Consider the following 15,209-nt stretch of genomic DNA (forward strand, 5'->3'; position numbering starts at 1 on the left):
AGGACTGGGACTGATGGGAAAAGAGGCTGCAGCTGGGACAATAAGGACTGGGACTGATGGGAAAAGAGGCTGCAGCTGGGACAATAAGAACTGGGACTAATGAATCAGGGAACAGGTGTAACCAGGCGGGGCAAGCTGACGGCACAGAAACAAACCAAACACAACGAAAACAGAAAAACACGACAAAATAAACTTCAGACAGAAAAACGCTGACGCCTGCAGGAAATGTTGTCCATCTCCGACTCAGCACAGGATCATAAAACATTTCAGAATGTTAACAAAAACTACTTCCTGTGTAAAAACAAACACTAAACGCAACTTTTGGCGCAATTTATTTCGACAAATTCAAAGGGTTTTTTTTATCCTTTGAGGCATTCAAACCTTCAAATTCAAGGTTTTTGTCTTGTAGAAAACAAAATTAATTTTCTTCTGTTCAGAAAAACGCTAAAAACAAGCCGCACTCTTTATAAGACGGCGCAGGAACCCTGTTGTTAGAGTAAAATCCGAATAAACCAGCAGAAATTACCGGCGTCCATCAAACATGAAAACTCACCCGGCGTGACAGAAACCACGTTTTTTTTCTGCGTTCCATTCAAAGTGTCCCGGTGTCAACAGTGTCAGGAACCGGCGGTGAATGTTTCTCTAAAGTGGCGGCGGAGAACATAATGACTCTGTTTCAGCGTGAAGCGCATCCTGGGTGCCTCCATTTAGGATGATTCACTTGGTTTCAGCAGCCGTGAAGAAATGTTTACCAAAGACCGCTGCGTTTACCGCCGTTCCCCAGAGGCCAAATGGCTGCACATTTAGCCGTCTCCCTGCCGAGGAACAAACTAAACTCATGCGTCCTCGCACATTACGCAGCCAGACTGTGCACATTTGTCCCCATAAATTATGGTGGAGTGCAGCACGCAGGTGTGCCGGAGCAGCAGGACACTGCAGCACAATACAAAGTTGTGTTCATCGATTTGCCTTAAACGTGCGCCGAGATAAACGCGTTATTGCGGCACGATAAAGCAGTTTGACTTAGTTGTACTCTGATTTGGACAGAAATGTACCCGGGGCTGTGCTTTCGCCTAAAATAATAAAATGCATCACAGCACATTGTTAGAGACGCTTTAATATCTTAAATTTATGCTGGTTTCTGCTTCTTGTATTGTTCCAGAGATCATTAAAGCCGCATCGGTTTCTTAGTTTGTCAAAATGTGGTTTAATGCGTTGGCAATTATGCACACAAATACAGAAAATGCACCGCAGAGGCGCAGCGGGAGGCTGGAGTTATAACTAACTATAACTCTCCCGCCTGATAATGAGCTTCTGAGTCCTCGCAACTGCTCAAGTTAATGTTCTCTACTGGAATGAGCTGCAGAGTGGCCCTTGGATAGTAATCATGGACACCCTGGCATTGATGAACCCCACCCTAACAGATATACTCTGGTCATTTAGTGCTGCGGAGCCATAAAAACGTACTTTTTTCTGCTTTATTGTTATTCAGTGTGCTATGGACTGCAGAGAAAGCAGCCGTGCAGCAACCCCAGACAAGAGTTTTAGGTGTGATGGAGTTTCTCTTTGGACTCACAGCTACGTTGTAAATGGCCATCCCCACGGCTCGATGGTCATTGATCTTCTCGGTGGAGACAGATTTCGTCTCGTAAGCCAGAAAAATGCCCAGCAGCAGCAGCAGACCCTTGTAGCCGTAAACCACGCCTAAAGGAAGAGGGGAAAAGAGTGAGAGATGCCACAAAGAACTAAAACCCACAAAACCCAGACATATTCTCAGACAGACACAAGGTGACCTCTGCTGTCAGTAACGTTTAGACCAAGTTCAGCGTTAACGCCAACACAAAATAAAGCAAGATTTTATGTATTTTAATTCTAGTTGTCTGGAAAAAGTCCCATAAAAGGAAACATTCAGTTTGGTGCAGCTGCTTTATTTTAAATCTATATTAATTCGCCCCTTTTTAACCCCAAAGTTGAACTTTTTGCTGCGTTATTTCAGCGTCACGACCACTTTATTTTCAGAAAACAGCTCCGTGACCTCATTGTCAGCTGATGATGATGTAAATAACGGTAGTGTTTTGTTCTTGGGGTGACTGACTACACCTGCCCAAGCACAACAGATGAAAATTAGACTTTTGGCTAATTCTGGTATGTCTACATTTTTCTAATGTTCATTAAAATACATTTATATTGACAAAGAAGCCAACAAAAATAGACTAATTTTTACAAATATTTTAACAAAAGATGAAGGCCTTTACTTGACACAGCATCTCCATACAGCAGAACCTTTATGATGAAAAGAGCCATTTTTACACCTTCATGCACGAAATTCAACGTGTCCAGAGCCGCAACAACCTGCAACAACCATTATCAACTGGTGGCTCATGGGCCACTTTAAGCTTGCTGGAGGAGACTTTTGTGGCCAGTAGGGGTGACATTTTAAAGCTAAAAATATATAATGATTTTTAACATTTATTAATATTATTACAATTGAAGACAAATGAAAAGACCAGATTCTTGTAAAGAGGTGGGGAAAGTTTTTTAAATTCAAAAACAAAACAAAATACAAGCTATGCAGACCTATTTATTTATTTTTTTATTGTGGGAAAAAATAATAAAGTATAGAAATAAAGCAAAAAGCTAAAGTGAGTATTTGCCAAAGAAATGACATGAAAACAGCTAAAACTAGTACTTTTTTGTTGTTTGTATAACAACCAATAAACTTCAGTTTTATGTTAGTTTTAGTCAAAGCTTGAAAAAGCAGCTGTGGAGGAACCAAAGAGCCGAACGTGGCTCTAGAGCCGTAAGTTGCAGACCCCTGCCATGCAACATGACTGAAGTGGGAATGGGCTAATGTGCATAGCATCCAAGATGCTACGTGATTTATTAGAATCACTTTTAGTTTTGTGCACTTGTTATTTGGAAAAAAAAAGTACTTAATTGACTAAATATTTTTCTAGTATCACTACTCACATCCTAATTTAACAAAGTGATGGGAATATGTCATCATTTGTGGCTGGGGTTTAGCTTTAGCCTGCTAAGTCACAAATATTAGTAAACATGCTAACCAGCTATGTGTTCAATAGTTACATACCAGCATTACCAACGCCTGACTTTTGAATAATAAAGTAAAACTTTAGTTGAAGTCTTCGTTTTTAACTGTTTATTTCTTCATGTCTGTGAGTTTTGGCCGCGTTTGTTCTTGAAATGCAGAAAAGGTGACGAGGTGGTTAGCTTTGAGCTAACCTGTTTGCTAACTCAGAGGCAGGGCGACTCCATCTTACTTTATACCACAACTTGTTTTTGATTAAGGCAAACAGCACCTTTGAAACTAATAAAAATGTAAAGAAAAACAAAAATAAAAACTTTATATTTTGTGTTTTTAAGTCTTATCCAGCGTGTAAATGTAAAACCTACGGCTGTGGCTGCTAGCGTGGCTCAACCTCTTGTTATACTTTTATATTTTTATCTGTCAGTTCAGTTTCCACAAAGTTTTCTTTTAAACTTTATTTTAAAAGATAGCTGCACGTAGCAAACAATTAAATCTGACTTTACAGAGAAAAACGAAGCGTTTGACAAACCATCTGAAGCAGAAAATAATTCAAACATTCAAAGAAGCTGTGGCAGATTTTAAGCTCAGACCGTCCGTTGTTTCTTTAAATGGCCTGAAATTAAACACCATCTTTCCTCCCCGAGAAGGGAAATGCTTCGGGGTTCTGGCCCAGTTTGTGACCCACATTGTTTGAATTTCACACCATGTTACTTTCAGAGGAGCTGAGAAAGACGGCAGAGACAGACGGTGACGGAGAGGGGCTGTGTGGGCTGACAACAAGCTGAAGCAAAGAGGGAGAAAATCCTGAGAGAAAGGAGAAATCAAACGTGAGGGGGCGACGGGGGGGGCTGTGATGTGAGGCCTGTTTAATGCACAGTGAACGGCTGTGACGTGCACGTCTGCGCGCCAACTAACACACACAAAATGGAGCGCAGAGGGAAGTGAAGAGAGGAAAGGGAGAGCAGATACCGAGCCACGTGTTCATCTTCTCCGAGCTGCAGTGCTCCAGCAGAGGCTGAATCAGGACGTCCAGATCTCCTTTCGGAGCCTCCTTGGTGAACTTCTGCTCGCACGGCGGACGCACAGCGAGGAAAGTGCAGGATGGAGGAGATAGAGGAGAGAGAAAAACGGTGAGATAACAGGAAACGATGAGACAGCAGAGCTCTGAGGTAAAACTGCAGAGTCAGCACGAGCCCCACGCCTGCAGGGCTGACCCCCCTGAGCGCACAGGTCCCAAGCAGACGAACCGCAGAATTAAAAGCACATGAAGCCTCCATTGAAGATGAAACAAGAGATTTGAAAACTTTCTACAAGTTCTGACCAAGGTTTAACTCGTTCAGGCGCAGAGTTTCTTATAAAAATGAACTTTTCACTGAGAGGGCCCGACCGAGTCCTTCCGTACATTGTGGAGTTATTTTGTGAATTCTGTTTCCTTTCAGGATAAAACAGGAAATATGACGTTTGCTCCCGTTTTCAAACAGGAAAACAGAAGAAAATCGTGAAAACAGTTAATTTAACGCATCAAAATCCCAAAAACCATCAGAATAAATGACGCATTTTATGGAGTTTTGTTCCTGCAGCTGTGAACATGGCTGCACCAACACCTGCGGCAGGTGTCCCGGGTTCAGACTATTGGTGATTAATTGTCATTCCTCTCAGAAAGTCACGCCTGTTTGGAGGATCACGCTGAACTTCTACAGAATCAGCATTTTACCAGAAGCTGCTACGAGATCAAATGTTCCGGGGGACGTCCACACCACGACGTTAGCTTCAGAGAGAGGATAGAAAAGCTCATCAAGAGCGGCTAAAACAACGACAACAAGAGCAGCTAAAACAACAAGACAACATGAGCAGCTAAAACAACAACAAGACAACATGAGCAGCTAAAACAACAAGACAACATGAGCAGCTAAAACAACAAGACAACAAGAGCAGCTAAAACAACAACAAGACAACAAGAGCAGCTAAAACAACAAGACAACAACAGCAGTTAAAACAACGACAACAAGAGCAGCTAAAACAACAAGACAACATGAGCAGCTAAAACAAGACAACATGAGCAGCTAAAACAAGACAACATGAGCAGCTAAAAGAACAACAAGACAACATGAGCAGCTAAAAGAACAACAAGACAACAAGAGTAGCTAAAACAACAAGACAACACGAGCAGCTAAAACAACAAGACAACAAGAGCAGCTAAAACAGCAAGACAACATGAGCAGCAAAAACAACAACAAGACAACATGAGCAGCTAAAACAACAACAACAAGACATCAAGAGCAGCTAAAACAATGACAAGACAACAACAGCAGCTAAAACGACAACAAGAGCAGCTAAAACAACAATTTTATGGTTTTTATTTTAATAAATGGACAAAACAATTAGTTTTAGAGAGTTAAAAGAGAACATATCTGCTCGTTATCAGGTTAGAAGATTATTCTGATTCAAATCAAACAGAAACACCAACAGATTCTACTGAGTCATATTTACAGAAACTGGTTCCAGTTCTGATCCAGAACCTCCAACAGTAGCAGAACCCTCAGTGGCTTTCTGTTTGTCTCTCATGGTTCTGGAGGAGTTCTGGCCCAATCTTCTTTCCATCATGGAGAGTTGTGCTCAGCTCTCTGAGGTCCACCGCAGTGGTCCAGTCAGATTCGGGTTCAGGCTCAGGCTCAGGTTCTGGACTCTGACTGGACCTCTGCAGCACCTTCATTCTGTTATTTTTGATGCATTCTGTTGTGGATCAGCTGCTGTGTTTGAGATCATGGTTCTGTTGGACCCAGTTTGGTCCAAGCCTCAGCTGTTGGACTCCAGAACCCTTTGGTCTCCAGAAGAGTTCTGGTCCACTCAGTGACTGACAGGAGCCCAAACCATCAGCCTCCACCACCGTGCTCATAGCTGGAGCTGTTTGCTGAAGGGCATTCTGGGTATATGGCCTATGGTCTGGTTCTGGTCCAGAAGTTATGTGGTTCCTTCAGATGAAGTGAGTGCAGTGGTGGAGCCAGTGGGTGGCCAACGGTGGCCCCCATAGATTAATCTTTGTCCACCTCATCCCTTTGAGGAGGCCGGTTTACACATATATGATGGCAGCCATCTTGGATTTTGATGTAGCAACCCAGTTTTTAACAGGGACCTTTCTTACTCCTAGATGCAGACACACACCAAATTAGAAGTCGGTACCTGACTTATTTTCCAAGTTGTCTTGCTCAACATGCACAGCTGGACTGAGGGTATTTCCAGTTCCCCAAATCGAGGTCAAACCAGAAAAATCCTCCATGACTCTTAAATCCAGTGGAAGCTGCAGTTTTCCAATTATTATATTTTGGTTTGTTTCATAAATAAGGACACAGTGAAATCAGTTTTCTGCACCTGAACTTAGATTTGAATCATTTTTAAAAAAACGTATCGTTTGTGTTCCAACTCTACAAGTGAAGGAGGGTGAACTTCTTTCTCTCCACGACTGTAAATTAATGCAGTTTGTCTAAAAATACACAAACACAGAGCCGTCGTTCACCTCTTATCATCTTATTCCTCGTTTTCAAACCTGCCCTTTGAATCTGAGACGAATCAGAATGAAAGAACATTTTTGTTTTTCGGTCTCGGCTCAACGTTTCGTTACTTGGAGACCAACGACGGCGCCCGACCGCAAAATTATCTCATTTATCTCGGGGACGCTACCTCGACTGTAATGTGCAGAGGATCCACGATCTGCCAGATCATGAGTGACAGGAAGTCGATGGCCAGCAGCACTCCAACTGTTGCGTAGAGTTTCCATGGCTCCAAAGGTTGCTGTGCAGAGAGGGGGGGTGGGGGGCACAAACACAAACACAACCACAAACAACGGTCATCACATTCCAAGGGCATCACGAGCCGCTCTGCAAACAAAGACAAACTACCCGGACAAATAACGCGACAGGCGTCCTTGTGATTTCTGGATGACTGGGCACAAATTGCCTTCCTCGGTGTGCGTGTCTTATCCGTGTGCGCGTCTGAGTGTATTTCAGGAGCAGCGGCGGTCCGTGTGTGCGTCTGCAGGCGACACACAGAAAGCTGCAGTGGCTGTATTTGCTCTGCCACCTGAAATCATCGTCTGAACGCGCTGCGATGACACCGTGTTTGTGTGGCCGGTGTCCAAAGTGTCGGCTCTGGTATTCTTTACCCCGGCTGTAATGGAAGCAGCGCAGCCGTGACCGAAAACAAGCAGCAGAACCCGAGTATCTCCGGTTGTCTCTGCTCTCCTTTAGTTCTTTTAATTCAGCCCTGCTGGCTCTTTACGGCACCTCTGCCACGGCCATTCAAGCGTGCGACGACAATAACCGAGGAATAAAATAAAGACGCAAACACATTACACAGTCCTGGGCGCCGCTTGTTGGGAAGAATGATTTGAAAGGCGGCCATTCTCGCCTCCGTTTGTGAGCGTTTCTTTACACACTGAGCTCTCTGGCAAATTGCCCTTCTGTGGACACAAGGAGAGCTGAAAGTCAACCCGATTCGATGTGCTCCAGCTCCAATAATAAACCCCCCGAAGGTCGGATTTCTGCACGGAACTTTAATGCTCATCCATATTCATAAATATTCCATAGATGCTTTAATCTCTTATTCTTCTGATTAGGTCTTAGAAATTCCCACAGCCATCGCAGGATGAGAGTATCTCTGGCTGCAGGATCTCTGAGAGGAGGCACACAAAAATAAATAGAGGTAGAAAAAAAACAATACTCTCTTATGACGTTGGAGCCGACGCCATCTGCATCCATAAATCTGCCTTTTTAATGTGCGTGTGTAGCTTTTACCCCCTAAGCCTGGACGTTTATGCTACGAGGAAGCCTGGAAAGTTTTCTGCAGAGCTTTAATCAGCTGACGCCACACATGCTGAGAAGCTCGCTCCTCCTGCCGTTGGTTTCTGCTGCGAGGCTTATCCCTCTGCGCCGCAGAAAATGGGACAAAATATTGTGACAGCAGAGGAGGCAGCGCTGGTTTTACATCCTTCTAACTGGAGGCTACTTTTCTGAAGAAACCTGATCTGGCAAATAATTACCTGATAGCTGAGTGATTGGTGGTGACCGTCTGCTGCCTTGGCTGAAAATTATCATGCCTACACTAACAGGTCGTTGAACTGCACATCTTATCAGCACGAAGTTAGCATCCCAGTGCTAACAGTTAGCATGTGCGAGGGAGGGATGGACAGGTGGGCAGGTAGGTAGATAGATACTTTATAAATCCCAGGGGGCAGGGGCGGATTAAAGAAAAAACTAACGTTCCAACATTAACTACTTAATATCCACCGTTTTAGCTGCTAGCATTATAAAGTTAGATACCACAGCTAATACCGTATACATAGTATTGTTTAAATTTATCTTCATTTATTTTCTTTTTTCTTCGTTGCTTCGATATGGCATTGTTTAAAGGAAAGGATATTGCCCGCTGCCTTACATGTTAAGTAATGTCAAATCCAGAATGGAATTCAAAATCTTACTTCTAACCTACAAAGCCCTCAACAACCTAGCTCCATCTTATATTACAGATCTTATTGTTCCATATTTTCCTAACAGAGCACTTCGCTCTCAGACTGCAGGCTTACTTGCAGTCCCTATAGTTTCCCAAAGTAGAATGGGAGGAAGATCTTCCAGTTCTCAGGCTCCTCTCTTGTGGAACCAACTTCCAGTTTCTGTCCATGAGACTGACACATGGTCCAGTTTTAAAACTTTCCTTTTTGATAAATCCTATAGTTAGGGTCAGCTTTTTATGCTGCTATAGACTTAGTGTACTAGAGGACAAATTGACCTCGTTTCCTTAAATGAATTGTTAAAATTGAATAGTTTTCATTTGATATTATTTCTATATTAACATGTGATTCTTGACCTGCCATTGTGTATCTGTTCCTACCAAACCCAGCTGGTCGAACAAGATGGCCGTTTGTTCTGAGCCTGGTTCTGCTAAAGGTTTCTTCCTCACAAGGGAGTTTTTCCTTCCCACAGTCGCCTTCATGCTTGCTCAAGATGAGAGTTCTGTGATGGAGTTAAATTCAAAGCAGCTCCTCAGATAAATAATGTTAAATTATTATTTTTATATATAAATGTTTCTGTTCAGTGTCCTGAGACGACTTCTGTTGTGACTTGGTGCTAAATAAATAAACTGAATTGAATAGGATCCAATAGCTGTGGCAGCCATCTTAAAATCTGCAATTTGTACAGGTGCATTTAATGATTAGTTTTTAGGAGTTTCATTAAAAAGCTTGTTTATGAAATATTTTGCTAACAGTGTTGACTCCAACAGTTAATGTCAAAGATGTTGCACAATGTGCAGTAACCAAAGTATGGGTTCTTGATTACTCTCAGCTACTACCACACCAAAGTTTTGCTCATATGAAATGAGCTGAAATAGCTACTTTATCGGTTGTTTTCTAACGTTCATCAGTTCTTGATTCAGATGCAACAACGATGACGTTCTGAAAGTTGTAATAAAGTTCATCCTGTGTTCTATGAGATATTTTACTAACAGACAAAAGAGTTGACTCCTGTATTTACTGACAAAGATTTAAAATCAGGGCGATCATTTAGCTCCAGGTTTATAAGCTACGATGACTCTGACACTGAATATCAGTTTTCTTTTTGTAAAATTGACCGAGTTAGACAAAGTCGTTTACCTGTTGGCGGCCATTTTGAATGTGGCTGACTGTTAACCCTGTGTGGATCACTTACTCAGGAGTTGGCTGTTCCTGCAGTCTGGTTCTTACCTCAACTTAAAGCTGACAAGGTCTGGAAGAGTCCAACTTTTGTTACGTGCAAGAACGATTTTAACATTTTAGCTCAGTTTGTTCAGAAGATGAAAACGATGAGAGCGATTCATCCGTCCACACTAGATGTAGCTTCTCCACGCTGATTTCTAATCAAGAAGTAGAAGATACCGTTAGCATTTGCATTACGCTTGGATGATAATCAAGGACTGGAAACTGAGCTGGTAAGTCGCAACTTCAGCGTCACAGAGCCGCCTTTTATACAGATAATTGAGATGAACTACACTTACTGTAGTCTTTTTCAAGAACACGAGTTGTTGCGACTGAGAAAACGTTGCTACGAAGCAGAAAAGGCGCTCAAAGAGTGTAGAGGAAGTATTTAAAACATTCCCAACATCTGCTTTACTTGGAGGCAGTTTTTGAAGATAAAAAGAAATGCTCCTAGCTGGGGATTGTTAGTCGTACTGTAGAAATGAACCCACATTCACCGTTTTACCTGCTGCTCTTTTGTTTTTCCAGCACAAGTTACAAAAACTGGGAGGTCCAAAATCAGCAAAATACTCCCCAGGTTTAATAATGTTTGTGTGTTGGTCACCACTGGTTAACCCAGTCCTTCTCAAATAGTGGGGCGTAACAGAAAATAATTGAGAAGCACTACCAGTTAGGGCTCAGTAAATGACCTTCTACCCCAGTTGGACGACTACAAAGCCTTCATTTAAATCTTATTTATAGCACATTAATCCTTGTTTTCCATCGTTTCTCATGCCTACCTTCTTCCTCTCCTTCTTCTCGTCCTTCTTGGTGAAGAGGGTGTGGACCCACCAGATCTTGGTGAACATGCTGCCGTATGCCAAGCTGAAGCCGAGACCGAGGAGCCACAGGCGGAACTACAGGAGACAGACGCAAGAAAAACGGTTTTCATTTTGCAGCCGCTTTCATCAGAGACGCAGTCGAGTTTTCTGAAGTGGGAGGAAAATGGAGGAAATGTTTGGATACATGTATAAATAATTCAGTTTACTTGGCAACAAGTGCTCAAGAATCTATTTAGACCACTTGAAGATATAAGCAGCAAAGATGTGCAGCATCATTTGCATGTTGCAGTTGCTTCCTTTGCTACCATCTTTCTGAGGGCGTCATCTGGTCGAGTTCCAACAGTTTGGGAGGATTTCCTGCATATGCTGAGCACTTTTTGGCTAATTGTCCTCTACTATGACTGTTGGCCAAGCATCCCTTTGAAAAAGAGATTCATCTCAATGGGAGATTCACCTGCGATCTGGAAACCATTTTAGACAACGACCTCATAAAGCTGGATGGCATGACGGCAGATGTTTTGATTTGATCTTAAACGAATCCCGTCTATGTAGCTTAAACGTCTGCCGGCACATTTTCACTCATTTAGCAGACGCTTTTATTAAAACCACCTACAAGTGAGAGGCAATATTCCAGCTTCAGTTCAGAGCGAGACTCCGGTGAGCCAAATCTATTTAAAGCAGAGGTGCAACAGGTGCAGAAGCACAAGGTCTACGCAGGTCAGGCGATTTAGAGCAGCAGAAGCAAAGGAGGTAAGATTTTATCTGAAGAGAGAGACGTGAAGATGGAGAGGGTAGCATTTGGATGCTCGTTCTACCTTCAGGGAACCAACGTGTTGTGAATCGGGACAAAGCTGACAAACTTAATATTTCTGCTTCCAGAGAAGGCACGAAACATAGACAGCGGTGGTTTTGTTCTAGGAAGCTTTTTTTTTTTTTTAAATGTCAGTTGATACTGTGAGAGAAATGTGGCGTAACCTGGGAAACTGCAAAGTGCTCGATGGCTTCATCTTTACTCGTAACGCAGATTGAAATGCATCGGACTCTTTGTCTCCATGACAAATGTTTAAAAATACCCATTTGTTGTGGAACGGCCTTAAAATACAAGACCTGACAGTAAAATATTTATTTCACATTTCAAATTCACTTAAGGTTCAGGTAATAACACTTTGTGGTTAAAACCCAAAACCTTCTTGGTTATATTTAAGCACCATTTAGGGGTTGGTTTTAGACACTAAATCTAATTGATTAGGTTTAGGCAGCATGTTTATTTTAGGTGCTAAAACTATATGGTTAAGTTTAGACAACACTGCTTTCTAGTTATATTTGGGCAACGCTGTTTTGTGATTAGATTTAGGAACTTTAACTACTTTGTTCGATGTAGACAACACTACTTCATTGTTAGTTTTAGTGTCTAAAACTTAGATGTTATTCAGCCAACTGGATTTTGTGGTTATACTGCTAAAACTACTTGAATTGGTTCGTTTTGGGCACTAAAAACAATCGATTCATGTCTCAATTTATTTTATACACTAAACATACTTGGTTGGGTTTAGACATTGAAACATTTTGATTATATTTATACAACACCATTTTATAATTACTTTAAGGCGCTAAAAAGACAGTTATATTCAGAGAACACCGTTTTGTGGTTAGGTTTAGACACCTTAACTAGTTTGTTAGAATTACTAAATACCACTTTATATTTACTTAAGAGGCATTGAGATCAATTAATAAGGTTTTAGGGAACATTTTATAGGTTGTTGTAGGCAGTAACAGTTCTTCCATCCATCCATCCATTACTGATTAACGGTTTACACACCTGTGACTACCTGGCAACGTAATCACCAAAATGGCTGAAAATGGTGGGAATTTTCCCACAAACAGGTAGATACTGTCAGATAATGATGAGTGGATAAACAGACAGATATATGGAGTAGAACAGGGTTAACGGGGGGAGGATGATGAAGAAGAAACGCAGGAATTCGTGTGATAGCAGCAGACTGAAAGTGTGATTTTGAGAAGATGAAGAGATTTCTGGAGCAGAGAGAGAAGAAACAAATCAGGGCAGAAGGTGAGAGGCAGAACAAAGCAGGAGAGAAAATAACCGGACAGGGACAAAGAGCAGGAAACCGACAGAAATGGAAATTTTCCTTCTCGCCTCTGTAACACAAAGACTCGACATGGGCGACACCGACACGCTCCCACTCCTCATTAGAGCTGGGATATCGTCGCCTGCATTATTCTGGCACATCAAAAGTCACGGCTGAGTATCAAAATACTTTAAAAAAACTATCAGGGTAAGAAGTTTCGTAGTTTTATGTGTAGATGATTAAAAAAAACAGCTGATGGGATGGCTGATTTTATCAGGAAGGAAGCGTTGGATTATTAAACTAACTCAAAAAAACGTCTAATTTAGGCTCTAAACTGTCAAAAGACCTCAAATATTTCAAAGTGAATTTGAAGCAACTTGGATAAAATGATGCAAAACACATTCAACATTTATATAATCGTCTGAGAATAAACATCTAGCTGAAAGAAGAGAAAACTGGAAGGTAATAAAATATATATATGTAAGACTGTCCATCACGGGGATCATACTCTAAACTAGTTTTCACAAACTTTTCATCTTTAGAGCCACAAACAAAAATCTCGAGGCTTGTCAGCCCAATTATTAAAGATTAAATTACACAAACATGGAAAATAAACATTTAATAAACTCATTCATCAACATTTGTATTATCTAATCACTGATAACTGTTTTATATAGATAAAAACTGTTGCTAAGGCCAAGTATGTGGCCGGCATTTGAGTCATTTGATTTCAGGACCTCTCATTGGTCTCTCGAGACCTGCTGGGGGGTCACAAGCCTAATTTGGGGAACAACTGTTCAAAACTATTTAAATAATTTAACCAAAAGAAGGGGAGTGAGTGTAGGGCTGGGAGCGATATATCGAGTATATTCGTTATTGAGAGATTTTCCAGGTAGGCCGGTCACAATAACAAATTTTGCTGGGCAATTAATTGGCTCAGAAATTATTGCGATAAACGATAATATTGTTTGAAATGAATTAATTTTTAATTATTAATTAAGAAGAAATGTTGGTTAATTTTTGTGTGTAGTACCTTTTTTGACCACTGGATGGCAGAATAAGACTGGATGAACTGAAGGATGGATAGTGAGGGAGCGAGCAGCGTGTCTCTTTAAGAAAAATGGGAGGGAGGCCCCTTGACGTGACATGGGCTGTCTCTTTCATTCCTGTTTTTCGGTTCTCAAAATGGCAGCTGCTCGGTTTGGTTTGAGCTCTTTAGCATAGCATTTTTCACACAAAGCTTTTAATAAAAAAATCAGTAAACAAGTTCTCAGCTTCTTTTTGCAGAGAAAAACAACTTTTTAGACGAAGGCACAGGTTTCAACCTTGAATTTTTGGAGCTTTGACAAGACTGAGGTTTGTTTTTCCCCGAGGTCGACCTGTTCACTTAGCTCGTAGCTTAGCTTCTCAGCTTAGCAGCTCTTAACGATCCAAAAACATGATTTTAGATGGTTAAAACAGATTTTAAAGAGAAGAGGGGAGGGGGGGGGGGGGGGTGTCAGTGAAGAGCATCGAAGTTGAGCCTTTTGTCATCCAGTGTCCAGTAGAAAGAGAGACACGAAGAAACGATAAAGCCAATAAATGAGGTTGATAATTTTCATTTATCATGCGATTATTTGATTTATTGTTTATCGCGACAGGCCTATTTTTAGGTGCAATTTAAAAATTACTTTATCACCAATAAGAAGTATAGATTCTAATCAGATTTTTGTTATTCACTAGGAGTTTGTTTTTTCCCAGGTTTAATAAACACATCTTACGTCACTTCCTTCCATCCTGGAAACCCCAGCAGACCCCCCAGCTCTTCTTCTGCCCAAAACTAAAATGGGCTCTGTGTTCATGTTTCAGGAAACGGCTCATTCTTCAGACGGTAAATGAGCGACGAGTTTAAGAAGAAAAACCATTCTGGGTTTTTCATTCACGAATGGTTTGACTTCAAACCACTTTTGGATTTGGCTTTACTTTGAACAAACTCGAGTTAATAACCTAAAACTGGCTCTGCTTTTTCATGTGGAAGGACCTCAGCGTTCCTGATTTAGGAAGTTTCTAGAAGTCAATGTGATAATATCAGAATTTAGACTCGTGAAGACAGTTAGCTATGCTGCTAATGTGCTAACAAAAAACACTACGAGATGCTGAGAAGCATATATTTTGACAAAAGGGCTGCAGAATGGACGTTTGGTCATAGGATGGACTTGTTGGTCAGAGGACGGACTTGTTGGTCAGAGAAAGGACTTGCTGGTCAAAAGATGGACTTGTTGGTTATAGGATGGACTTGTTGATCATAAGATGGACTTATTGGTTATAGGATGGACTTGTTGGTGAGAGGACGGACTTGTTAATCATAAGATGGACTTGTTGGTTATAGGATGGACTTATTGGTTATAGGATGGACTTGTTGGTGAGAGGATGGACTTGTTGATCATAAGATGGACTTGTTGGTTATAGGATGGACTTGTTGGTGAGAGGACGGACTTGTTAATCATAAGATGGACTTATTGGTTATAGGATGGACTTGTTGGTTA

The 15,209-nt window shown here is 41.4% G+C and overlaps 1 protein-coding gene across 1 annotated transcript in view; it reads right to left on the reverse strand.

Moving 5' to 3' along the window:
• Window positions 1-15,209, reverse strand: part of gabbr1a (gamma-aminobutyric acid (GABA) B receptor, 1a) — a 109,134-nt gene that overhangs the window by 5,436 nt on the left and 88,489 nt on the right. Inside the window, exons 18-21 of the mRNA XM_037676099.1 lie at window positions 10,553-10,669; window positions 6,728-6,838; window positions 4,019-4,112; window positions 1,577-1,704 (exon numbers count right to left, since the gene is read on the reverse strand). Of these exons, the coding sequence (XP_037532027.1) occupies window positions 1,577-1,704; window positions 4,019-4,112; window positions 6,728-6,838; window positions 10,553-10,669 (450 nt within the window). The remainder of the gene's footprint in view (window positions 1-1,576; window positions 1,705-4,018; window positions 4,113-6,727; window positions 6,839-10,552; window positions 10,670-15,209) is intronic.

The sequence above is a fragment of the Nematolebias whitei genome, chromosome 5, assembly GCF_014905685.2.
Source record: "Nematolebias whitei isolate Nwh7 chromosome 5, NemWhi1, whole genome shotgun sequence".
NCBI lineage: Eukaryota > Metazoa > Chordata > Actinopteri > Cyprinodontiformes > Rivulidae > Nematolebias > Nematolebias whitei.